This window comes from Strongylocentrotus purpuratus, unplaced genomic scaffold (assembly GCF_000002235.5).
Source record: "Strongylocentrotus purpuratus isolate Spur 01 unplaced genomic scaffold, Spur_5.0 spur5_scaffold_1, whole genome shotgun sequence".
Classification (NCBI taxonomy): domain Eukaryota; kingdom Metazoa; phylum Echinodermata; class Echinoidea; order Camarodonta; family Strongylocentrotidae; genus Strongylocentrotus; species Strongylocentrotus purpuratus.
Window position 1 is genome coordinate 25,002,909 of NW_022145594.1, and position 25,807 is coordinate 25,028,715.

Sequence of the window (25,807 nt, forward strand, 5' to 3'; positions counted from 1 at the left end):
CATGTGACTTGTTTAGCTTAAAGATAAACTTGAGTTCTGGTAAAATATAAAAAAATAAATTCTCACAGAATCCAACGAAACCGCACACTGAATGTTCAAGATTACAAATAAATGACATGTGCCAAACAATTTTGGTAGAAAATGTATAGTGGCTGAGTAATGAGCATAGAAAGATAAGGAAATCCGGGTAAGTATAGGCCCGAGACCATGGGCTTAAAGATAGAGTTGAGTTCTGGTATTGGTGTGTACTGCAAGTTTCTGGAATCATCAAAATGAAAAGAAATTTGACCCAGTCTTGGTAAAATTACAAGCACTGTACACAGAAAGATGTATATGGGAATAGTATACACAAACATCTAGCATAGAAATCCGTCCTGATTGTTATGCTGTTATAGTGCATGGCGGATCCACTGGGGGAAAAACGTGTAAAAACACGTTAATTTTACCTTTTTTGGAGATGCCCACCCCCCCCCCCCGCCCCCTTGACGCTCAAGGGGGGGGGGGAAGGGTGCGATTTTTCAAATTTCGAGGGCAAACAAAAAATTAGTGCTCACTAAGGCAAATTTCGCAAAAAATATTGTACTTTTTAATCGATTTGAACTCGATAACCCCAAACCAGTGTTATTGAATATTGCACATTTTGTAGCTTTTTAAGGCTACAGGGGTCATACTTTGTAATAAGTTATCTTGAAAGGTAACTAAGTTACACCTCTTTGAATGTAAATTGACACCATCGGGGAGGCATGATGTGCCCCCGTCTCCCCGCGGCTAGCACGCCAACGGTGAGAGATTTTACTCATTTGTGATGGAATGACTGAGGGAATGTTTTGTAAAAATAATAATAGGGACTTTTAGATTCTGCACGACGAGAACGTGGTCTGCCCTTTTAAGGCAATGTGACGTCACTGCAAGTGCCTTAAAAGGACGTCACGTTGCCTTGAAAGGGCAGTCCACGTTCTTGTAAAAATAATAATAGGGACTTTCAGATTCTGCATGACGAGAACGCGGACTGCCCTCTTAAGGCGATATGACGTCACTGTCAGTGCCTTAAAAGGGCAGTCCACGTTCTCGTCGTGTAAATCTAAAAGACCCTAATGACTAACCTGCGACCCAGATCCTGTCCAGTAGACCTTCTTTCCTCTCCACGACAAAGGTCATTGAGGTCAAAGCCACCGCGTGGAAGAATATGACCCTGCATGAAAAGATTTGTTTTAAAGACCATCAATACTACTGGGCCAGAAGGGATTAGACCACACAGCGAAGTCACTGACAGGTGGCTATCTCATTAACTCAGCTCTCAACTAACATAAGAACAGATTTGTTTTAAACCATCTTCATAGTTTATCGTTTGTTTCATTTTCTTTCATAAACATATGAAGCATAAATGTTGTAAGTTCAATGTCATTGACACGATCACAAAGACTTCCAAGAAATCAACTTAAGGGCTATTTCAATATTAGTTATTCCTATATAATTTTTGTTTGGATTAGTGTAATATATCATTGTCATAGTCGCACATTTCAAAAGGTGGCGCACAAAGTTATTTGAAATTGCCTTACTATAATGTGAATTTAAAAAAAAAAAAAATTTGCGATCGTATTTGGAATATATTACATCAACAAGGGAGATGTAGGCTTATCAAGTGAAATAGTTGAATTTAATTGAATTGAAAGCCTCTTTGTTGTAACTACAATGCAGCTCAACAGCTGTACTATACATGGCAATGCAAACAAGTACAAGGTAGTGTACAATACAATTTAATATACATTCATTTTGAGACAGTTAAAAGCATGTCATAGACACTGTGTAGCCAAATAAGCATTGAGATGCACATAAACACACACACTCACACACAAATCAATGAGAAAGAGGGAGATAACATTCATGGAGGGGGAGAGAGAGAGAGAGAGAAATAATGTGAGTGAGAAATAGAAAGAAAGAAAGAGAAAGGCAAAACGAGGAACGAGAAAGCGAGCGAGACACAGAGAGAGAGATACAGAGCGAGAGATACAGAGAGAGAGAGAGAGATACAGAGAGAGAGAGAGAGAGAGAATGTGATAGAGAAAATAGACAGCGAGAGGATGAGACAGGGTGAGAGAGAGATAAGTTGTCTCAAATACTTCCTCTCCATCATCATCTAAGTAAACCCACTCTTTGAAGCTTACGTTAAAATAACACCGGCAGCCATGAAATTGGTGAAAGGTGCATCGACCTCGCCGTAGATTGGTTCTTGGAACTGAACAGAGAACATAATATTATATGAAAATGAAAATAGTTGAAATGCTAGATGGGTTATGGGTAGGTTGAGTAAATTTGTCACAAAATATAGCATACTAAGAAGTTTCAAATATGATGGTTGATCAAAGTGTTTGAAATTGACGGTTTGGTTTCTCAAAATCTTTGAACGCAAGTTAGTGTCGGTCGTTATCAAGTTCAAGTTAAACTTTATTGATCATGCACAATTACATGGCTTAAAAATAATTTTCCGGCTGTTTCTCAATTAATGTAACATCAATTAACATACTTGTATTATCAATTCATACCAAATACAAAATCAGGACTAAATACAACACACAATAGAACATGACTACAAAATGGAGAGGACGGAATAAAACTTCTAAAACCACTTGTACTACATGCATTCTGTGCCAAGAATATTTATTTGAAGTTATGACTTGATTTATTCCAATCTAATTCCCCTAATAAGTAATATAACATCATTTAATATAGCAAATACTTGAAACAGAATTTGACGAAAAGATTAGTGATACTAAATGATTGATATCATACTTTGAAAAGGACGTGATTTATTCAAAGTCACTTAATTATTATATGTAATTTCTTATATATAATAATTCCGTAGTACATGTACATTAAATGCGTGAAATAGAATTTGACCAACATTACAGATGTTAAATATATAGTATTTTACTTTTTCCTAAAGGACCTGACAACAAATTACAAATGTTCAATGAAAAATATTGCACTTTTGAAAAACTACTTACAGCGATAGGAATCTGTGCAACAGCTGGGTTCACTCCTAGACTAGTCAAGACGACATCGACAAAAGACTAAAGAAAGAAAAACAAAGTTCGAATTATTTACATCTATTGTTTATTATTATTTTTTTGTTGGTGTGTTGGTTTCCGGTTGTTGTAATTGTTATTGTTATTATTATCAATGTTGTTCAAAAAATATTATCATTCTTATTATTATTATCATCATCATCATCATCAATATTTTCTTGTTATCTATTTATTTTAATCAGTTTCAATATCAGCATCATCATTATCAATATTATACAACGCAAAAGAAAACATACTGATACGGATTGATAACCCTGCTCAGCTGTGTCAGTACACAGCACAAGGAAAAACTTTAAAACCAGCAAGAAACAGAAACATCATACTACATACAAACTAAAACTTAACAGTGGCGGATCCAGGGGGGGCCGAAACGGCCGCGGCCCCCCCTATTGGCGGCGCGAAAAAAAAGAGAAAAAAAAGAAAGGAGAAGAGAAGAAAAAAAGGAGAAGAGAAAAGAAAGGAGAAGAGAAAAGAAAAGAGAAGAGAAAAGAAAGAAGACCCACTTCGGGGTCGGAGGGACCGATTTTGTGTTCCCAAAATTTCCGATGAAGGGTTACTTTTCACGCAACAAAGTCCGGCCGTAATACACACAAATCCGGCCCGCACTGACTCTACACACCGAAGATAAAGGGGTGCTTTCAAACTAAGAGAGGGAACATACATGCGCATAACCTAGATAACACTGAGTGGGTTGGGGGGGGGGGGTGGGAAGGGGAAGAGAAAAGTCGGGTGAGAAAGGGGGAGAGACAAGGAAATGGCGCTAAGTGATAACGACGAATAAGGGAAAAACTGTAATCGGGAGATTGTGGGTCATTCCAGAAGGCTTGGGGAAACATTATTGAATAGAGGGGGCCGGGCCGGCCGCATAAAATCTCGAGCCACGGATTCAAAGTTAAACGTTACAAACAGCCCCTGCTTTTTGAAAAAAATTGAATAGGGCACAATGTTTTGGATGTCTTTCAAATAGAAGCTATATACTTCATAGTCAAATTTTAAATGAACGGTAGGGCCGCTTCATAATTCTTATTTTGCCCTTCATTTGGATTCAGCTCATACCAACTCGCTTGTGCTTATATTTGAACTCATGCATGTAGGTGGTGATAATGGACAGCGGCGGCGATCCTGGGCCCGATAGAGAGACACGTCCCCCCGGAAATTTAGATATATAGCTAGAAAGAAATATACATGTAACGGAAAGAACGTACATATCGGACTAAAGGATTTTCTAGAATGCATAATTTCAGCATTCTACATTGCAAAATCTCGCTTGGTCGCTCCGCTCCGGCCTTCACCCGATAACACAAAACTAAGATATATGACGCTCCCGGTCGCGATTATTTCATGGTTGGTGTATACATAGATCTTTTTTTCCCTTTCATTTCTACTGACCGAATTGTATGCTATCACAATCATGATTGTTTCATTTTCCCTTTAAAGCATGCGTAGCTAGGGGCGGTAGGGGCAGTAAGAGGACATACGACGAAAAAAGGAGCAGACAAAGAAACATTTTTGACAAGTCTAAAACGGGACAACAAATCATCTTCATATTTAATGAATAAATTTAATGAATAATTTAATGAAACGTTAAGCTTCTGCGCTTTGCGCTGGAGGGGAAAACTGAATTCAGAGAAGGATTAAGAGTCGGGAATGGAACAAAGAATTATCTTCTTTCTCTAATAATTTCATTAAACTATGTATGAGTCAGAGCTTCCGCGCCTCGCGCGGAAGGTGGAAAATGAATTCAAACAAGGATTAAGAATCGAGAATGAGACAAAGAATCATCTTCTTTCTCTCATAATTTAATGAAGCGTGAGAAGCTTACGCGCTACGCGCGGGAGGAGGAAAACTGAATTCAGACAAGGATTTAGAGTCGAGAATGAAACAACGAATCATCTTCTTTCTCTAATAATTCAATGAAACGTCAAAGCTTCCGCGCTTCGCGCGGGAGAGGGGGGGGGGGGAATTCAATTCAGACAAGGATTAAGAGTCGAGAACGGTACTCTTTCTCTAATGATTTAATGAAACGTCAAAGCTTCCGCGCTTCGCTCGGGAGGGGGTATGGAAACTGAATTCAGACAATGATTAAGAATCGAGAATGGTACAACAAATCATCTTCTTTCTCTAATAATTCAATGAAACGTCAAAGCTTCCGCGCTTTGCGCGGAGGGGGGAAACTGAATTCAGACAATGATTAAGGACCAAGAACGGAACAACGAATCGTCTTCTTTCTCTAATAATTTAATGAAACGTCAAAGCTTCTGCGCTTCGCGCGAGAGAGAGAGAGGGTGGGAACTCAATTCAGACAAGGATTAAGAGTCGAGAACGGTACTCTTTCTCTAATGATTTAATGAAACGTCAAAGCTTCCGCGCTTCGCACGGGAGGGGGTATGGAAACTGAATTCAGACAATAATTAAGAATCGAGAACGGTACAACGAATCGTCTTCTTTCTCTAATAATTTAATGAAACGTTAAGCTTTTGCGCTTCACGCGGGAGAGGGGGGAACTTAATTCAGACAAGGATTAAGAGTCGAGAACGGTACTCTTTCTCTAATGATTTAATGAAACGTCAAAGCTTCCGCGCTTCGCGCGGGAGGGGGTATGGAAACTTAATTCAGACAATGATTAACAACCGAGAACGGTACAACGAATCGTTTTCTTTCTCTAATAATTTAATGAAACGTCAAAGCTTCCGCGCTTCGCGCGGGAGGGGGTATGGAAACTGAATTCAGACAATGATTAACAACCGAGAACGGTACAACGAATCCTCTTCTTTCTCTAATAATTTCATGAACATTAAAGCTTCTGCGCTTCGCGCGTAATGGGGGGGGGGGGGGGGAGTGGACAGCGAGCTGCCCGAATATGAATTTGTTATATCTTTTCTCGTGTATTTTGGTGATAAATAACACTTTCACAAAATAAATATTATCCTCGAATTGTGAAACCAGAAAATTACTTTTTCGGGCAAGAGGCTTCACCCCCCCCCCCCCCCCCGATGAAAATGTCAAAAAAAAATTACCGGTATGGTGCTTCTAATATGACCTTGTCAGTATTGGTATGTTGAGTTGAAAAAATGTCTGCGCAATTTTCAAATTTCCGCCCCCCCCCCCCCCCCCTATTGGAAAATCCTGGATCCGCGCCTGCTTAAGAGATGTTGCTGTAATTCACCAAATATTTAAATCAACAAACCTTGCCTACTAATCTCATCAGTGTTAAGATATAATTCTGAAGTATGTGTGTTTTTAATTATTTCGTTTATTTACCTTTATGCATTCATTATGATGTTATGAAGACTTTCTTGCTATTTTTCATTATCAGGAACATCATCAATTTTCAAGTTAAATAACACGTCTACTTAAAAAGAAATTATCACTTAATCCGTCTAGCTAGTTCTAATTCCATCAAATGTTAATATAGAAAATTCAAATGTATGATCACTTTTTTGTTGCTGTTAGATCGAAAGTCATGATATTTCACTTGCGGTCAAAGTTTCATATATATGCGTTCAAAATAGATAGAGACTTGTATTCCTCTTTACTCCGCAATTCCCATTACACTCAATTTTACCGAAGGATCATTTAAACCTCTGTTTATTCATTAAATGAACTCAAACAACACTTGCGCTTTAGATCATTTTAGTGCATTCCGTTATATAAATCTATGTAAAAAGGTTTTTTCAAAGTGACCTACCTCATACGCAGCTAATAAAGCAGTTTGGATAGACACTGCAATCTGCTGATCTAAGAAGGGTGGGATTTAGAGAAAAAGAAAGATTTGGAAGAATAATCATACTATAATTATAAGAAATGGAAGAGTAATGAGAACTAAAGTTGATATTTAAGAGTTTGAATTATGAAAAGGCGTTAAAAGCTAAAGTAGCTGAATTTAATCAAGTGTTGCAAGAATTGATGACATGTATACAATATCTTTTAACCACAATCTAGTTTTTATCTATGTTAGACTTACGACAGAAATTTATTTTACTTTCATAAAAAGACATATTAAGCATTTTAACAAATATAATAAGTGTAACTATTATGGGGCTACCGCTTCCAAAAGGTAGCACATAACCGTAATTGGTTTTGAAAGTATTGACAGATGGAGTTTTACAAGGTTCTATTTTATTCCCTTTTATGCACTGTTATGCCCATAAAGTTGGAATTATTTTTTCGTTACTTCTTCTCATCAAATGACTGTGGCAATGTAATTTATTATTGATAGATAAAGTTTAAATCTTCTCTGAACTTTTAGCAGATGTTTCTACATTCATTAAAAAAAGTACAAAATATTCAAACAACAATAGTATATATAATATAATTGATTTACATAAAATGTGACAACTGGAATACACACGGAAAATATGTAGATATAATTAAAAACTTGAAGTATGGAGGTAAATCAAGGAATACAAATAAATGCAGAGGCCAACTATTAGAAGCTTGAATACTTGAATTGATAGCAACAACTTTAATGATCAATCTAAAGAGCTATGGATGTTATTCAATTAAGCTCTGAGAAGATCTCCATAGGCAACAGACTATTCACTGAAATGTAAAATTATACTACTTGCTCTAGCTGAATTTGTTCGTCTGTTAAATGTGTACAATGTCATGACAAAGCAATTATTCTTTCTCGTCTCTTCTCTCATGTCTCACTATGAATATGACGGACAAAGAAAGAGGACAAAATATACAGTTCCTCAGGTAGACAAAGGAAAATCCCTCCCCTGCTATTATGTAAAAATGTGTAGAACAGGTGGCACATGCATATTCACCTGTTCTACACATTTTTACATAATAGCGGTGAAGGGATGTTCTTTTGTCTACCACAGCAATTGTTGAGGGTAGAATGAGCAACTGTATATTTGGTCCTCTTTCTTTGTCCGTCATATTAATAGTGTCTGCTATTATCCCTTCTTTTCTTTTTTCTAAGCGCATAGTGACTTAAATTTATTTTTGTCATATGCGCTATATAAGAATGGTTTATTAATATTATTGTATTTTATTTATTTCGGTTAAAAAAGACATATAAATATACACGATTCAAAGGTCCAAGGACCAAAACTGATCATGTTTACAAATAATACAATACAGTTATGAATACAGTAAATATACAATAGTGAGCCAAACAAACAGGTATGACAAGTACAAGAAGGTAATACAAATGAACAAAATCATACATTTCCATCAATACAATACCAAAATAAACTAAAAGAAAGTAGTGGTCAAGATCGTCAAATTACTAAACTGATATATGGTAATGGTAGCAGATAAACGGACAATAGGGACTTTTAGATTTGCGTGGACTGATGCGTGTGACGTCCATTCAAGGCAGTGCATTACAAGTACGTCGATCGTAGCAATCCACGTTGTCGTTCGACAATTCTAAAAGTCCCTAATAATAATGTTGAGTAACCAAACAATTGTTTAGGACTTACTCGTGGCATCCATCGTGACTCTGATCGTACTGCCATACAGTGTCACATTGTCAACGGCATTACCCTGGACTACACTGAAAATGAAAGGTAGAGACAGAAATAAGTATATGTCCATTTAGAAACTACAATAATTAGGCGTTGTGGCGTGCGCCTGTAATCCAGCTAAAAGTGGAAGTTACAAACTGATTCAGCCGAGAACGCAGGTTCAAAACTGAGTCACGTCTTTCGGATTCGGATGGTGACGTTTAAAGGTCGGTCCCCAGACTTAAATAATCATATCTGATTGATACACGTCTGCAAAAACCCAATACACATACACACACACACTAAATCGGGTAACAACGGTTGGTGTTGCAACAACAAAAAAAAACATATATCTGCATTTTATAACTTCAGAAAGTGATGCGTTTTTCAAGATTTTTTCCATCTCAGACTAAAACGGAGTTCGCTCCATAAATTACTTTATTTTATACGATGTCCTGGCGAGCATAAGATGCTCTGAATCAAAGTGATATACATTTATAAACATATATTGTAGAAAATGGACTTCATCAGTATACCAGTTTACTAACATTTTAAAATCTTATGCATAATTTTTAAACAAAGGTTGTTCTTGACAGCCTCAAAGCTTTCCCGAGGCTTGCCTGACAGAGCAACAAGTAATTTTTGCAGATTGGATTTCAGGTATTGTACTTCATTTATTAACTACATGTTTAAAAAATAACTCGTCACATATGGTTCCCAGGGAATAAACATCCATACCTTTGACTACGTTAGTAAACCGGTCTTATAGTCTTAAAATTGACAGAAAAAGGCAATGGAACAATTTTCTCGATTGACAGTATGCATTTTTGCTTATGAAGAAAGTAGCTGTTCTACACCGCCCCCTAACAAAAAATCTTAATTACAAATAAATCTAAGCGCGGCACATGTAGAGAATGAGTGCAAAAATCGCTCCTCCCCCCCCCCCCCCACACAAACAAAATATTGCTCTATAACCGTACCTGTATTTGAATAAATTATTAACGTGTTACAAATAAAAGGAATGTAAGAAAGATGTAAGCTAATCATACCGTTGGATGAGGTAGTGAGAATAGTTGGCTGGTATCTCGATGATGCCCCAGTATTTTCCACTCTGGCGTATATCCGCAAAGGCTTCCTCGTATGTATCGACAGGTTTCTGTATTCAAGATTCAAAATGACAGAATATTGAAATTCAAATTAATTTCCAGAATAATAAATCATAATTTTACCCAGGGTAGCTACGTCAGTATTATTCCTGCTTTTTCTGCCGGACCAGGGGGTGTTTCACAAAGACTAAGATCTACTTTAAGTTGGACTTAACTATGGCAGGCTGTTCATGCCACAAGTTCCTCTAACAATTCCTGACACTGGTTTCTGAAGGGACGTACAAATCGTTGTTACAAATCTACAGAATTTACCCTTTTTGATAGTTCATTATTGAAGGAGAAAATACTATCTAAAGATCAAAATGGTGAGAGACCAATGGTGAGAGCAACCAGTTGCACGAAGGCCTGCCATAGTCAAGTCCAACTTAAGGTCATTTTTAGTCTTTGTGAAACACTCCCCTAGATTTCTTATTACCCCAATAACTACCAGGTACCCATTTTACATCTGGATCTTGGCACGTAGATAGACGTTAACGCCGGGGTGGGATTCGAATCCCTACCTTTCATGAACGAACCGCTATACCACACACAGTCACCTCCACTCTGAATGTCCAAACTGTCACAGTTGCCACCTGTCTAGTTAGGCCTCCTGCTCTATTAAAGGGACTATGTCCCATTTGCAGGCCAAAAAAATGAAAAAGTTAAATTCCAACTGCATTTGAAAGATAATACTAAGTTAGAACTTCCCTAAAAAAGGTGGGGCTTGAAAATGTCTTTAAGTGGGAAAATAACGACTATTAGTTGTCAAATCGACTTTAGGGCTATAGAGCCCAAAAGTAATAGTCTTGATTTTCAGACAATTGTACCAAATGGTCATACGTTTTATGCTGCACAAAGATTTAATCAGTTTAATCTTGGCCATCACAAGAAGTGGGTTATTGATGTAGACAAATGCTCATGTACCCTTTACAACTCTTTTCATGTAATGTTATTACCAAAGAAGAAAAAAGCCAGTCAGTCACTCAATAGTGTCTGACAGTGAAGTCTAGCAAGTAAACGGTTTTCCTTGCATAATTTGAATATGAGGACACTGCTAACGTTTAAATTTCACAGATAGGACATACATGACATATTCATAATTCCTACAAAGTTCTACAGCGTTTGAGGTTGGCTGCAAAAGGGACATAGTACCTTTAATAGCGGGCACCTATATTGTCTCAGTATTTATAACGCCCTAGCTACACTGGGCAAATAATACCAAATTATATTATTGTTAACGGCCAACTGGAGGTTTCAGATTCTGCTGAATTAGAACATTGACAATATATATGAGGTTATTGTTTGCATTTTAAATCATCAAATATATGAGTTCAAATAAAGAGATAATTCAAAATGTATAATTATGCGCGATACCAATAGAACGTTATTACATATGTATTATAATTGTTATCATTAGTACTACTCTACTATACTGGTACTACTACTACTCCTACTACTACTACTACTTATACTACTACTACTACTACTACTACTACTACTACTACTACTACTACTATTACTACTTCTAATACTGCTACTATTACTACTACTACTACTACTACTACTACTACTACTACTACTATTACTTCATTATTATTATTATCATTATTATTCATATACTTATCATCATCATCTTTTATTATAGACATCAATTATCATAATTATTGTAATTATTTTCATCATCATTAATATTAATATTATGATTAATATTTTATCAATATCTCAGCTTGAACTATGCTGGTTTTGTCTCATTAGCATACTGAGGACAAGCTTCAACCCGTAGCCTTAGGGTTATCATTATTATCATTATTATTAGTATTATTATTAGTAGTAGTAGTAGTAGTAGTATCATTATTAGTATTATTATTATATTGGCTGAAATGCTCCCCAGGTAGTGGAGATTGTGCACACAGTATTGAATCCAATGACCGGGGTAATAGTACATCTGTAAAGCGCTTAGAGACATCATTGATGTATTAAGCGCTATATAAAAGCGGAATTGTTATTACTATTACCATTACTAATATTATCATCATTATTATTATCTTTATTATCATTACAGACAATGGAATGAGCATCACCTGGGAGATCATTGAATCGTCTATCTGGTTAAGGTAGATGTCACTCAGATTGAATGCGGCGTAGGCATCGTTATTGACCACAGCTACAGCAAGGTTCCTAGGCGGGCCACCGATGGCGAGAAAGAACAGGGATACCTCAACCACGGGCAGGAGGAATTGGAAGAGCGTCAGACTGGAGAAGAAAAGAGATGGACAATAATCGCGATGACGATAACCAAAGAGGGGGGGGGGGCATAATTTATAAGAATGACTTTCGAAAAACAAATAAAATGAAGATTATTTTTTCCTTCTTCTTCTTCTTCTTCATCTTCTACTCTTCTTCTTCATTATTTTCTTCTTTTTTCTTCTCCTTCTTCATTTTCTTCTTCTTTTGTTTTCTTCTTCTTCTACTTTCTTTTGCTTCTCCTCTTCTTCTCCTTCTTCTCCTGCTTCTTCTTCTTCTTCTTTTCCTCCTCTTCTTCTAATTCTTAAACTTCTCATGCTTCTTTTTCTTCTACTTCTTCTCCTTCTTCTTCTTCTTCTTCTTCTTCTTCTTCTTCTTCTTCTTCTTCTTCTTCTTCTTCTTCTCCATTTCATTAACCTTGCCGATCACCTATTGGAATGGCTGAACATTACATTGAAGCATTTTGTAGTCCAAACATGATTTAGATAGGATGTACAATAGGATATTGACGTTGCTCTTTAGTTTATTAGGACTTGCGATCGCGTTATATATGAAAGTATATTTGGTGCTTGAATAGCGCTCATATCTTTCAGGGTCACATTTGACCCAATTTGGGGTTCAAGTGTACCCCAACAAATATGCAGGCTCCCCTTTTACCGCATATTCGGTAAATTTTTCCCCAACCTCTTTTTATAAGTATAATAATTTATTGTCCTTTGCAGGAAATTTGATTTCCACTGGTTACAGAGTGTTACAATACAAATATATAAATTAAATATTACAGGACAGTGATAAACATACAATGAAGGAGATAATATATGAGTAAGCCACGGTATATAATTATGGTGGTTAAAGAGGTAATATCAGATTCCATTTTACAAAATATAAAGCTAAATTATTTAATATCAATGATTGTTCCATATTAAATCTTTAAATGATAATGAATACATAAATTACTATTTGTATTATTTTTATTATTATTATTATAATTATTATTATTTTTATCGATTACCGTTTTCAGTAGTATAATTTTTACCGGCATCGTTATTATTGTTTAGTTTATTGATGACACATAGATTGTAAAGTAACTGGCTAAATCAGTAATTGATAGTTGGATGCAATATTCATGACATATTATGTTTGAAACTTATGTTATACTACATTTATATTGATACATTGACATGGTAGGTTCATAGTAATTAAACACGTTTTGCTTTGGAATTGAAAAGATGAAAAGATGAAAAGATGCACAGGAATGGAATTTATGGGAACGGAATTATTTACCCTGGGTTTCTAATTAGCTTGAGTAGATCCTTGATAAGTAGGGCCCACATGTTGAGTAGACTTGGAAAGATATCCGTGCATTTCAACGGCGGCATTTCTGGAATAAATATCATTGTCACAGTAATACGTTTTATTCGAAATCTGTAAAACACATTTCTTTCCAATGTATATTGTGATAATATCAAACTGGGAAAATAACATAAACAAATGATCCTTATCATGGAAGAGATACAGAGCTTCAAATATCTTAACACAATCAGTAAAAAGGAAAAGGGTGTAATGGCATTATGTATTTCGTTTGCTGAGTGCATTAAGGGTGTTAACTAACAAACTTTAACACAGAACGCCCTCCTGTCTAACAGGAGACGATTTTATCGATTGTGTTCATGTAATAAATAACATAATTATTGTTGCTACCCAAAGCCAATCATCTAGATATATGTTCAATTTTTTTTATCCCGACATGTTCAATAATAACAATAATAATGTTGGATATGTATATAGCGCACATATCCACCATGCATGGTGCTCAAGGCGCTCCAACCTTTACCCCGGCTCTGCTAGGCAGCCGATTTCGGCGCTCACAGCATTCAAGGAATTCCTTCCTACCGGTACCCGTTTAACACCTGGGTGGAGAGTGGCAAATGTAGATTAATAACACCGCACCTGGGGTAAAATTTTAAAGGGGAAGTACACCCTGATATTAAACTTGGTTTCAATAAAAACAGAAAAATTAGAGAAACAAATTAGTGAAAGTTTGAGCAATTTCCGATCCTGAAAAAAGAAGAAATAGCCTTGTCCCTCACCTTAAGAAATGTGTGAACATGAAAATGACTTAATACGCAATCCGAACATAGTTTCTATGGGACATACAGTTGGCTTCTATCAAAAATGCCCTAGTCAATTAATTGATTTTTTCGAAGTCTGAGACTACATTAACTATATTCATAATTGGGTTTATCTATGATTACACAATCAGAAAGGTAAGATTTTCTTTCCTATTTATGATTGTAAAAGAATCTGTAACTCGACCCTCTGGCCGAGAATGTGTTCTTATCGATAAACCTTTTCAAACAAATATATAAATGTGTATTATAATAAGTAGAAGTTGTAGAGCAACAACAAAAATCATCCTTTCAAGGAGATAGAAATGCAGTTGTATTAAGAAAGCGAATTTCATGCTAACCGTAGTGATAGTCTGGAGTTTCAGTTTTTGTTGTCATGGTGGACATTGAGCGAGCCACGCCCCCATTAGCCCTGCGTTGGGAGATCTCTTCATACACGTCATCATTGGCGTGTTGATTCGCATCACCATTTGGCGGGGCGCTTGCTATGGCGGGTACGTCATCGTAAACCTGATTGGTGTATTGAGTCACGTGACTGCTTGACTCTGAAATTAGGCGTGTCCTTTCGTTGACTTCTGAGATGCTGGCTGCTCGCACACTGGTTGGTATGTCGTCCTGGGATTCAATCAAACAATAATGAAAACAAGAATGATATATTGTTGCTTTTACTCTGTTAATTTTTCAGAAATAACAATACAAACTTCTTCTTTTTTAAAGAAAACAAGACTTATTTTCGGGAGAGTAATAAATTTCTTCTCTTGTCAGTGATAAGTATGATTGACGATGATGACGACAGATTTATGGTGATATCTAGAAAGCTAGCATTTCTTGTTCTTGTTCTAGTTCTTGTTCTTGTTCTTGTTCTTGTTCTTCTTGTTGTTCTTGTTGTTCTTGTTGTTCTTCTTTTCTTTTCTTCTTCTTTTCTTTTTCTTCTTTTCTTCTTCTTTTTCTTTGTTTTTCTTCTTCTACTCCTCCTCTTCTACTTCCTTTCCTCGTCCTTCATTCTTCCTCCTCTTCCTCTTCTTTTTCACCAACTCCTCCTCCTCCTTCTTCTTCTTCTTCTTCTTCTTCTTCTTCTTCTTCCTCCTCTTCTAGGCTTTTTTTTCTTTTTCTTCTTCTTTTCTTCTTCTTTTTCTTTGTTTTTCTTCTTCTACTCCTCCACTTCTCCTTCCTTTCCTCGTTCTTCATTCATCCTCCTCTTCCTCTTCTTTTTCGCCAACTCCTCCTTCTTCTTCTTCTTCTTCTTGTGACACAACAGTGCCACTTTTCTTTAAGATATCAATTTTCAATGTTTTTCATAAATATGTATACTTTATTAATACATGAATGTTAAAGAATGATAAATATTGAACTGGCGTGTGATTTAACTTCTAAGGTATGTATCCCTTGGTCGAAGATCGCGTTTGACAGGAATACTTAGACTACAGACTAACGTCCCTTTCGTTAAACCCTAGCATCGAATTTAAAGTTTAGTAGGATGAAACCTACAAAAAAGTGCTTACAATTATAGCTTTATATTTTTATCATTGCTATCATCATTATTATTATTATCAATAGTATTATTATCATTATCATTATTATTCTTATTATTATGAATACAATGTCATTAATACAGCTATCGCAGCAGTTAAACTTGTGTCAGCGTTTCATAATAAGACATACAATAAAATAGACCTAGTTATCCCACAAGAAGTTAGGAAATCATCATCGTAAAGTACTTTTAAATCTAAAGATAAGGCACATATTTTCATTTTCACTTCATGTTGTAGATGATAATCACGCCGGGATGTTTTGCAGAGCAACACAATACATTTGCGTAATGTCCGCACTTTATAAATGTATACCATTATGATTACTATCATTTTATTAACATATTTTAATCTTACTTCATCATCATCCCCTTCTATATCGGCCATGCAGAGCTTCAAGAATACCTCCTCCAATGTCTAAAACAAAAACAAAACTTTGTTTAATTATGAACTTATGCATGAAAGAAAGAAATGGGTACAGATATTGAGAGAAATGATACAAAATAAAGAAATATGTTGATGATAAAGGAAAGTATTTTTAATTAGAAAACAAACTCCCAAGAGTGGGCTGCACGTATAAATTAAAAGAAAAATCATATTCAGATCGTGCAGTCGATCCTAATACTACTATTCATTATACAATATTGTGTTCTTGTATAGCGCTCATATCTGTCAGACTTGATCGACACTCCTGGCGCTCCTGATTAATGCCCTGGCTTTAGCATGGCCGCCATTACGGTGCTCTAGCATTTCAAGGAAATAATTCCAGCCAGTTAACCCATTTAAATCGCCTGGGCTGCCAAACGACATTAGTGCCGCGGTGGGACTTGAACCGTGGACCTTGTGATCCCCTGTCCTGTGACGTATCCAATCGACCACGGCACCTCTTAATACTTAATACATGCTGGAATTGTTACCGGAAAATTGTACGTCCTTATCAGGACTTGGGGGTCTTCCTCAGCCAGAAGTTTCCCGTTCCTCATCAGACCAACCTGCGGTAGGAAATAAAGATTGAAAGGTTACGTTTGCATTGTGTTTTTTTAATTTTCATTTCTGTCATATAAAAGAATATGCAATCAAAAGGAGAATAACAACATTTATTTCCATATACACAATACATTTCTTCTTCTTTCACTTAGGTGGCGCTAGCTGCGCTGCTGTGGCCATCACAAGTTTATGCAATCCTTCTCTATCTGATGTTGCCTCTGACAGCTTTTGCCCTGTTCAAACGTGAATGTCTCTCAACCAAAAAATAGCAGGTCTGCCCTAAATATACGTTTAACATAAGCAAAAAATAAATCACATGGCATTAAATTGAATAACAACAAAATGTAGAACGGGATAAAACACTGAAAAACAGACGACATGGGAGCCCATTTGCAGCTGCAATAAGCGAGTTCGTAATCAGGATTTGCGCATGTGCAGATAAAGGTCATTCGTTCCCAAATTGTAAAACCATTAGGACGAATACTCGTATCTTGCACATGAAAGTTATGTAATTAGTATTCATTTATGTACCGACAGTACATTTATCTGATCCACAGGTGGAAGTATTCTTCTCAAGAGGGCAAACAAAAGGTATGCATGAAGCACCCCCATCACTTCGACAGTGATTATTCTAAAATGCACAAGTGGGACGTATCCATAGTGTAAAAGATCTGTGGGTATTTGGGGGTCATAGTCAGCTGGATTTTCATGGGACCAGAAGAAAAATGAGGAAGAAAGAGTAGTAGAAAAAGAAATGAAGAAGAAGAAGAAGATAATCTAATTTTCTCATTCAGTGTCATAACTTTTCATTTTTCTTGCTTTTTCTCCTCCGATATTGCAATGCGCAGTTGAATATATCCGTATATAGAAAATGAACGATATAAACTGACAGCTATAATCATTACCATTTATATAAGTTAGAGATAACATATGGGCCAGAAGGGATTAGACCACACAGCGAGGTCACTGACAGGTGGCTATCTCATCAACTCAGCTTTCAACTAACATAAGAAAAAGAAGATCACGGGGCACCAACAGGCACCGATTGGGGAAGTTTTCTATATAGAGGGACCAAGTACCTACAGTGGGGCTTTAAAAGATTGATTAAATTTTGTTCATACCACGTCAGCATTTCTGGCTTCCTCGATGTAATGTGTTGTAAGGATGATGGTTGTTTTTCCTGTCTGTGCAAACTGTAGGAGATAGTCCCAGATCCTGCAATCAACAACCATCATTCAGTGAGGTTTTATTTGCTATATATGACTTATTATATGAATCTTCAGGAGAAAACAAAGCGCCGATTAATATTTGTATTATAATTATTCTTCTCATTATGGGTATTATCATTATTATTATTATTCTCATTATTATTATCATCATCATCATCATCATCATCATCATCATCAATATTATAATATCAGCTTTAGTCGAGCTATCATGATGAGACACGGTTAGGAACACTCAAGTGTTTTCCCTTGTATACGTATCAAAGCCGTAGGTTCCCTTGTCTAGTGTTCCGTTAAATCTGCAACTCGTTTGCCCCTTTTCTGAGAAACGCATGGAAACCCTCAAAAGTGAATTATGGGGCGTTGCAAGAAAGTTGCAATCAATTGCAAATCCCCAAAACCAAGCGTAAGTCTTGCGATTAATTGCAAATTTGCAATTGAACGAAACTCAACTTTCTTGCAACGCCCTATTATTAAGATAGAGAGAAGAGAGAGAGAGAGAGAGAGAGAGAGGGGGGGGGGGGATAAAAGCTAGACCAAGTTAACTTAATACAATTATTAAAACTTTAATCCTAACAAAATCCTAAAGAGTTTACGAGACTAATGAGGCGTTGCAAGAAAGTTGAGTTGCAATCGTTTGCAAATAATGGGTTGCAAATTTTGCAACTTGCAATCAATCCCAACTTTCTTGCAACGCCCCATAAGTCTACTTACTTCTGTCGAAGGAGTGGATCAACGCCCACGGTTGGCTCATCTAAAATGAGAAGTTCAGGCGACTGAACCAAGGCTACTGCAAATGACACCCTTCTCTTCTGGCCCCCACTAAAAATAAAATAATCACAAAGAAATAATCGCAAAAATATACTTGACAATAATTTTACAAAGTGTACCGAAAAAAGCACATGATAACAAACATTCGTAATGTTATTGTCAAATTCGAATTTGCAATCGTCGCCTGTCTTTAAATAATTTCTATGCCACACGAAAATGAGCTGCATGTCTTTGGGAAAAAAAAGAGTATAATTGTCCAACCTTTTTGCACAACGACATTTCCAAAGACAAGTTCTGTGCTTGTACATACGTGATGAATCTAAAACCTCTGTAACAGAAGCATGTGCGGTAATGTAAACAAATATCTTGTCTGTTAATAACAAACCTGATTACAGTTCTGATTTATAATATCATTGTCATAATTTATAGTTTTATAGTTTATAAGATTATTAATGACGACCTTTGCATATATTGTATTACACCTCTATCTACTGCCCTTTTCAGCGTATCCTGCTGTTTTTTATAATACGCCAATAAATCAAAATGAAATAGATTAATAACCATACAAAAGTGGAGACTTCCAAATAATATCAACCCTAAAATGTGGAATTTAAACCGACAATTTGCATGACTTTGATAATTTAATTCAGTCAGAATAGTCCTACTACTATTTTCTCGAATCTTTGCAGTTCATGTCTTTCATTTGTATAGTATTATATTTTACCTGAGATATGCTACCATTCTGTTTCTGAAGTGGCAGATTAAGCAGATCCAAAAAGAATTTTCTCGAATCTTTACAGTTGTCTTTCATTTGTATTGTATTATATTTTACCTGAGATATGCTACCATTCTGTTCCTGAAGGGCAGATTAAGCAGATCCAGTAAGAAATCTACCCTAGCATTGGCATCCTTCCTGCTCATCTTGTGTAGTGTGGCGAAATAGATCAACATTTCTTTGATTGTGAATTCCCCGTACAGGGCAAGGTCCTGTCAAATGAAGGTGAAAATTATGGGTATTCAGCTAGGAATAAGTCTTTTGTATTTTCCTAGCTAAATGTAAGAATCCATCCCGGACCCTATCCCCTGGACATCCACCCCCCCCCTAGAACAACTACCCCCTAGGGTAACCACCCCTGGGACAACTACCCCGGGACATCTACCTCCTGGACAACTACCCCCTAGGACAACTGCCCCGGACAACTACCCCCTAGGATAGTTATCCGGGGGGTAGTCGTCCTAGAGGGTGGTTGCCCTATAGGTAGTTGACTGGGGTGGTTATCCGGGGGTGGATTTCCAGGGGGTAGGTGTCCTAGAACCCTTATTGCAATGGCTATCCATTCTTCTCACACATGTTTTACCATTGTGAAGAGTAAGAAATGTTATTTTCTCTTTTATCATATTGGTCATATCGCTTTGTGGTCATATCGCTCTTCAAGTTTTTGTAATTGTAAAGACCAGTTATGGTCATGCGATTGCATTGTGAAAGAAACGTTGTGGAATCGATCAGAAAAGGTTGATCATCTAGCATCTAGCATCTGCAAGGTTCTGGAATCATCAAAATGATAAGAAATTTGGCCCATTCTTCGTAAAGTTACAAGCACTATACACAGAAAGATGTATATGGGACTACCCTATATCTCTCACAGACCATGAGAGAAACAAATTTACCAAATATATGAATTAGTAGGCGGTTTCCCGGCAAATTTTGTATCATCATGTATTAGTCAAAACATATTCTGTCACATGATTGGTAATGAGAGCTTCCATTTCTTTTTTTGAAATTGGGGCGTTTCCAATACTGGTCTTTACCTTTAAAAAAGAAGAAGGCATAATGTAGGAGAAATAAAATTAACTTTGCACGTGAAGTTACCTGAGGCATGTAGCCGACCCGACTACCAGGGATACCATGACCTCGAGTGAGTGGAGGTCGACCTAGGGTTAGGACCAAGCCTTGGTCTTTACTTAGCTGGCCCAAGCAACATCGCAGGAGTGTGGTCTTTCCGCATCCACTGGGACCAAGCAGACCGTAGCTATAGCAAGAGTTGAAGGTCATCAGTAAGGTATGGCTAGAAAGCATTGTACCATCATCGTCATCATCATCATCATCATTATCATTATCATTATCATCATCATCATCATTATCATCATCATTATCATCATCATCATCATCGTCATCATTATCATCATCATCATCATCATCATCTTTATCATCATCAGTATCATTATCTTCATCATTATTATCATCTTCATCATCATTATCACGATCCCCATATCCACGATCACCACCTCCGCCATGCCCACCATAATTATCATTATCATCATTGTCTTCATTACCTACATCACCACCACCATCACCATCATCATCATCATCGTCATCATCATCACTAATGTTATTCTACTTATTATAATCATTATAAACATTTCACAATAACAATGTCTTTATCGTTAAATTCTGTATGCTTGGCATGATGGTATTTTCAAGATCATATTTATGCAATTTGTTAGGTTGAGGACAATTATAGAATCACATGCCTCATTTAGCTCAATCTACGAACATAAATCATGGGGAAAGGGTTAACAAAATAAAACAAAACCAATGCGATCGACTACCTAACATTGGTGCCTTTATTAACCTAATCACGATTTACACGTCATCACGTAGAAATGAATATTCATAGTTCAATGGTTTGCATATTCATTAACATGAGATGAATTCATTAACCATTCATGACATTTGTACAATAATTGCAAAATATCCCTAATCGTTAATGACTCTTACTCTCAAGATTGTTGTTTTATGAAACTTGGAGAACTATGGTGTCACAGTATTTTAACGAAATGTAGTACAATATGTCAAATACATGCAGTTAATACTTTATTTGGAATAAATGTTAAACGGTATGATATCAATTTTCTATTTAACTTACATTTTTCCTTTTGGTACTTTCATCTCCAGGTTCTGCAATACTTGTAATTTGCCTTTGCCTCGTCCATAATGCTTGCTCAAGTTATAGCACTCAATTGCATGGGTTCCTATATCATCCATGGTACCGAGTGGTCATGAGTGGTGGGTCGAAAGTTCAGTCGTGTAGCAGTCGCTTCTTACTCCTTAGTCGCCTGTAAAAGTAGGTGATAAGTCGAAATTGTGTTTATCAAAGACGTGGTTGATCTGGCATGGAGCGTTAATATAATCTTTCAGAAGGGCTAATCATTTTTTGTTTACACCTTGACCTTGTACCTTCAGATATGCATTAGACAAATTAGATAGTAGCATACCTTCGAGGACATTAATAATTTACTGAGCAAATGGGCACGAGTTAATGATGTAAGAGAAGAGTGTGGGGAGGCGTGTGTTCTTGGATGCGTGTGTGCGTGTGTATGCGTTGGATCCATAGTCATATATCTCTTCATGTGCAAAATGATAATGCTTTCCTCTGCTTTTGCCAAAACAATGGTGTGAATACTAGCTTTCACTTTCTATGTCTCACGGCTGTCCGGTATGATTATCTTCATACATTTTTCAAGAGATTTAGGCATATAAATATTCTAAAGAAGAGACTGATCATATCATAACCTAGTATTTTGCAAAGTAATTTGCTATATATATCATATGCATTGGAAAAAGACAATTATGCGCATACTGACTATTATTGTGTATTAGTTGAATACCCTGGAATATATCAAATCAGTATTGATTAGATTTGCCTAAGATTAATACTTTCATTTTACTAAAAAAGTACAATTTTTTTTTTATTACCAAAAAAACGATTAAATTAGTTCTATTCATACTCAAAAGTAGATAATATTCTGCTCATAAAGTTAAGTAGTACCTTAAAGTAGGCGGTAATAATCTTTTAATAATTGGTATACCTGTATTGAACTTTAATCCCATTAAGCAAATTTAAGGGCTTTGGCACTAAATGAATACTATTTGTTTTTTCACCTCGTAAATCAAAATGTGTAAAATGAATGGACACTGCGTCATGCACTGTTTAAAAATTAATTATTATCATTATACCGCATATTTCTAAAGTGATGTAGCAATCAGGAATGGGTTTAAGAAAAATGATACTCCATTTTGTTGAATATTTAACGAAGATTAACAAATAATGTTGCAGACACATTGCTTTCATGTAGGTCCCATCATATTTCTCTTAGTTAATTCAGTACTCCATATTGACCACTTATCTTTGTTATTTATTATGTATTAGTGAAAAAACAATTTGTAATTTATTTGAAATGTATATGTAACATGAAAACTATGAAAATAAATGAAATGAAAATACAATGATGTATACAAGGCAATGGGAAAGCTTTACTAAATCCAGGATTAGAGTTATTGTCATCTTCTGTTACGTCATGGTTATATTCCCTTGTATGTCGGGCCCATCCATGATGATATTAATGACTTTTTTTCTCAATGACCTTCCCGTGGTATATAGGTCAAAGAATGAGAACGCTGTTTTCAGTCATTGAGCGCATATAACCAGTTTGAGAAAAACTCCTTAACCTCATCTTTATCATATAAGTAGTGATTAGTCAACTCGTTCAAGTATTCAATCTATTTGTATTTACTCCCAAGCTTATCACTGTAAGAACTTTAACCCTTCAAAGACCTTTCCATGTCTCTTCAGACAAAATTAATTATGATCGTACGGGATAAGCTCACAAGGTCATTAAGAGCAATAATTCTTATTATTTCGAAATGTTAATCTATACAACCTCATACGTGCTGGAAAGGATTTACAGCTCAGAGAGTCAGTTCGCCTAATTCATAAACTAAGGTACTCGATTTATCTTTACACAATTACCTCCAAGTGCGATACAGGCTACTCGTGCCATTTTTGATACGATTCATCTTCACCAATTTAAAAATACACGTCTAATTTATTTAGATTGGCCCAAAGTACAATGGAACAGGAACTTATGGATTTTGAATTAACATTCGACGAAATACAAACCTCGCCATTTTCTCAGCATACTTTTTATGGAAAATTCATCAATTTCTATTTTCTCCAATGAAACTGTTTTTATCGTACATGCAAAATTATATACAAATAATACTGATACATGTATACATAACATAAGAGTAATGTTGATTGAACAGTAATTGTTTTAAAACGATATTTTTAGACATACATCTGCTTACTATTAAATGACAAAAGATATATACGTAAATATATATCACTATATTCAGGTGAAGTTGTTAATGAGAACTAGAAGTTAGCACAATAGTCATAATAAGTTAGTCATGATATTGAATATGTGGGCATTTGAAGAGCCATCCTTTTCTGGTGACTCTTTTTCTTTGATACTCTTCCATGCATACATAAAAAGCATGAAAAAGCTAACCAATTATGTTTCACTTTTCTCAGAACTCAATATTCTCTTCAATTATATGGTAGCTATGCTATTAGGGAAGCAGTAATTGGGTCATACGAAGAATTGAAACATTGCCAAATTATATCAAGTAGTGATAATTAATCAAACAAATTAAATAAACACTATGATCTCTTACGAACTTTGGTGTCAGGACGTGTATACTTGACGTAGTGTTGATAACGTAAATTAAAGATAATTTAAGGTTGTAGAGTTTGGCCTGAGTTTGGCCTGAGTTTGGCCTGAGTCTGGCCTGAGTCTGGCCTGAGTTTGTTCTTATTCAAATCATCTGGTAAACAGAAAGGTAATGAAATAGTGGTCTGTAAATTGGGTAGTAACTTGTTTCCATTAGCTTTTAACTGAGAAAGTGCAATGAATGAAATTTAATTTGATGGGTTTCGATTTTTGTTTTGACACCTCACGAATTCATTAGGGATATATCACGATAAATCATTGTGTTTTTTGACCACCTCTTCCGCATTTGATCATCTTTCATTATGTTTTCTGTTTTATGTATATAGGCCCTAATTCATTGTACATAATGAACTGTTGTTTACTCTTTATATTTGTAAAAATGCAAATTTGAAATTAAATGAATGTGAAATGAATACGTGGACTGTATGTGATGGATGGAAATGATTAAATAACAAGTTTTTCATACAATCTCGAAGCCGATAGGTGGAGAAAATGATCCGCAAGTTCAATACCACAGAATCATAATATCGGATAGCGCCATCAAAAGAAGTTAACTGAACAATTCATAAAACATGCATTTTTAACAGAATGCCTGTTGAAATGGAACAGTGCCAGACAGAAGCATTAGAATTCGAAGTGACATAATACAAATTGCTATTAATAGGAAAAACGTAATGTATTCGCCTGAGAAGAAGAAAATCACACTATACAGTATGTTAATTAGCATTCGATATTGAACATTGCGTAAATTACTAGACAAAAGTCGTATTCATCCTAGAAGCCTGACAGCCACCATGAAACCTAGATTTACATAAGGTTCACGATACTAACATCCCACGAGATCGACATCCCTCAAGACCGACAGCCCACGAAACACACAGATCATTAGACCAATAGACAGTGAGACCGTCGGCCATTGAGACTGACACAACAAAGAATACATGGACATAAGGGAAGAAAGAAATTGGTGGTTTCTTGGGACGTCGGTACAGTGAACCCTCCCAAAACGTTGCCATGATACATTATTTTACAAGAACTTAAAGACACAACAAATGGTTGCAATCATCTCAAGAGAAAATGATAAAACTATAAAGTTATGCCTGACTTGATATACACAAATCATGTAAGAGCTCCCATCGTGTGAAGGGCTTAACTGTTCAAACTCATTGCTAACTGAAAAAATGAATACCAGTTAGTAGAGTTTTTTCTGGGAAGAGCCTATACATGGACGTCCTATTTATCAATCAATCGAGTCAAAGGAATGCAATAGCTCATGGCACTTGAATAATAATAATGTTGCGTAATAGTGGACACGAATTGACGTTCAAATCATGGTTTGGCGTTACTCTTCTTCACAGGGTTTCTTGGTCAATCGACAGCTTTAAATCCTATCCAAGAGAAACGAGATGGCGTTCGGATTCTTAAAGTTCTGTTTCAAACATACAGGTGCTCATTGCACTTGATTTAATGATGCTTAGTAATGGAAACACATCACGGGTTCGTGTAACTCTTTTATTAAGATACTCTACTGGTTAGTACGGCCAATCGACAGCTCACACTCCTATCCGAGAGACTGTATGAAGAATACACTTACCAGATACTGATCTTGGGCTTACTGGTTCCTGCTACCTTGGTTCACGATTGGAAACTAAATGAA

The 25,807-nt window shown here is 36.1% G+C and overlaps 1 protein-coding gene across 1 annotated transcript; it reads right to left on the minus strand.

The window, feature by feature from the left end:
• Positions 1-1,098: 1,098 nt before the first annotated feature.
• On the minus strand, positions 1,099-25,807 carry LOC105447611 (ABC transporter G family member 20-like). Its single transcript, XM_030978643.1, has 17 exons — positions 25,745-25,807; positions 21,504-21,693; positions 20,447-20,606; positions 19,409-19,563; positions 18,520-18,627; positions 17,701-17,794; positions 16,510-16,584; positions 15,950-16,009; positions 14,405-14,678; positions 13,219-13,315; positions 11,772-11,943; positions 9,595-9,701; positions 8,522-8,595; positions 6,775-6,824; positions 3,006-3,071; positions 2,166-2,236; positions 1,099-1,192 (listed from the first exon to the last, which is right to left on the minus strand). The coding sequence occupies exons 2-17, from the start codon at positions 21,620-21,622 to the stop codon at positions 1,099-1,101; spliced, it is 1,776 nt and encodes a 591-aa protein (XP_030834503.1). The 5' UTR covers positions 21,623-21,693; positions 25,745-25,807.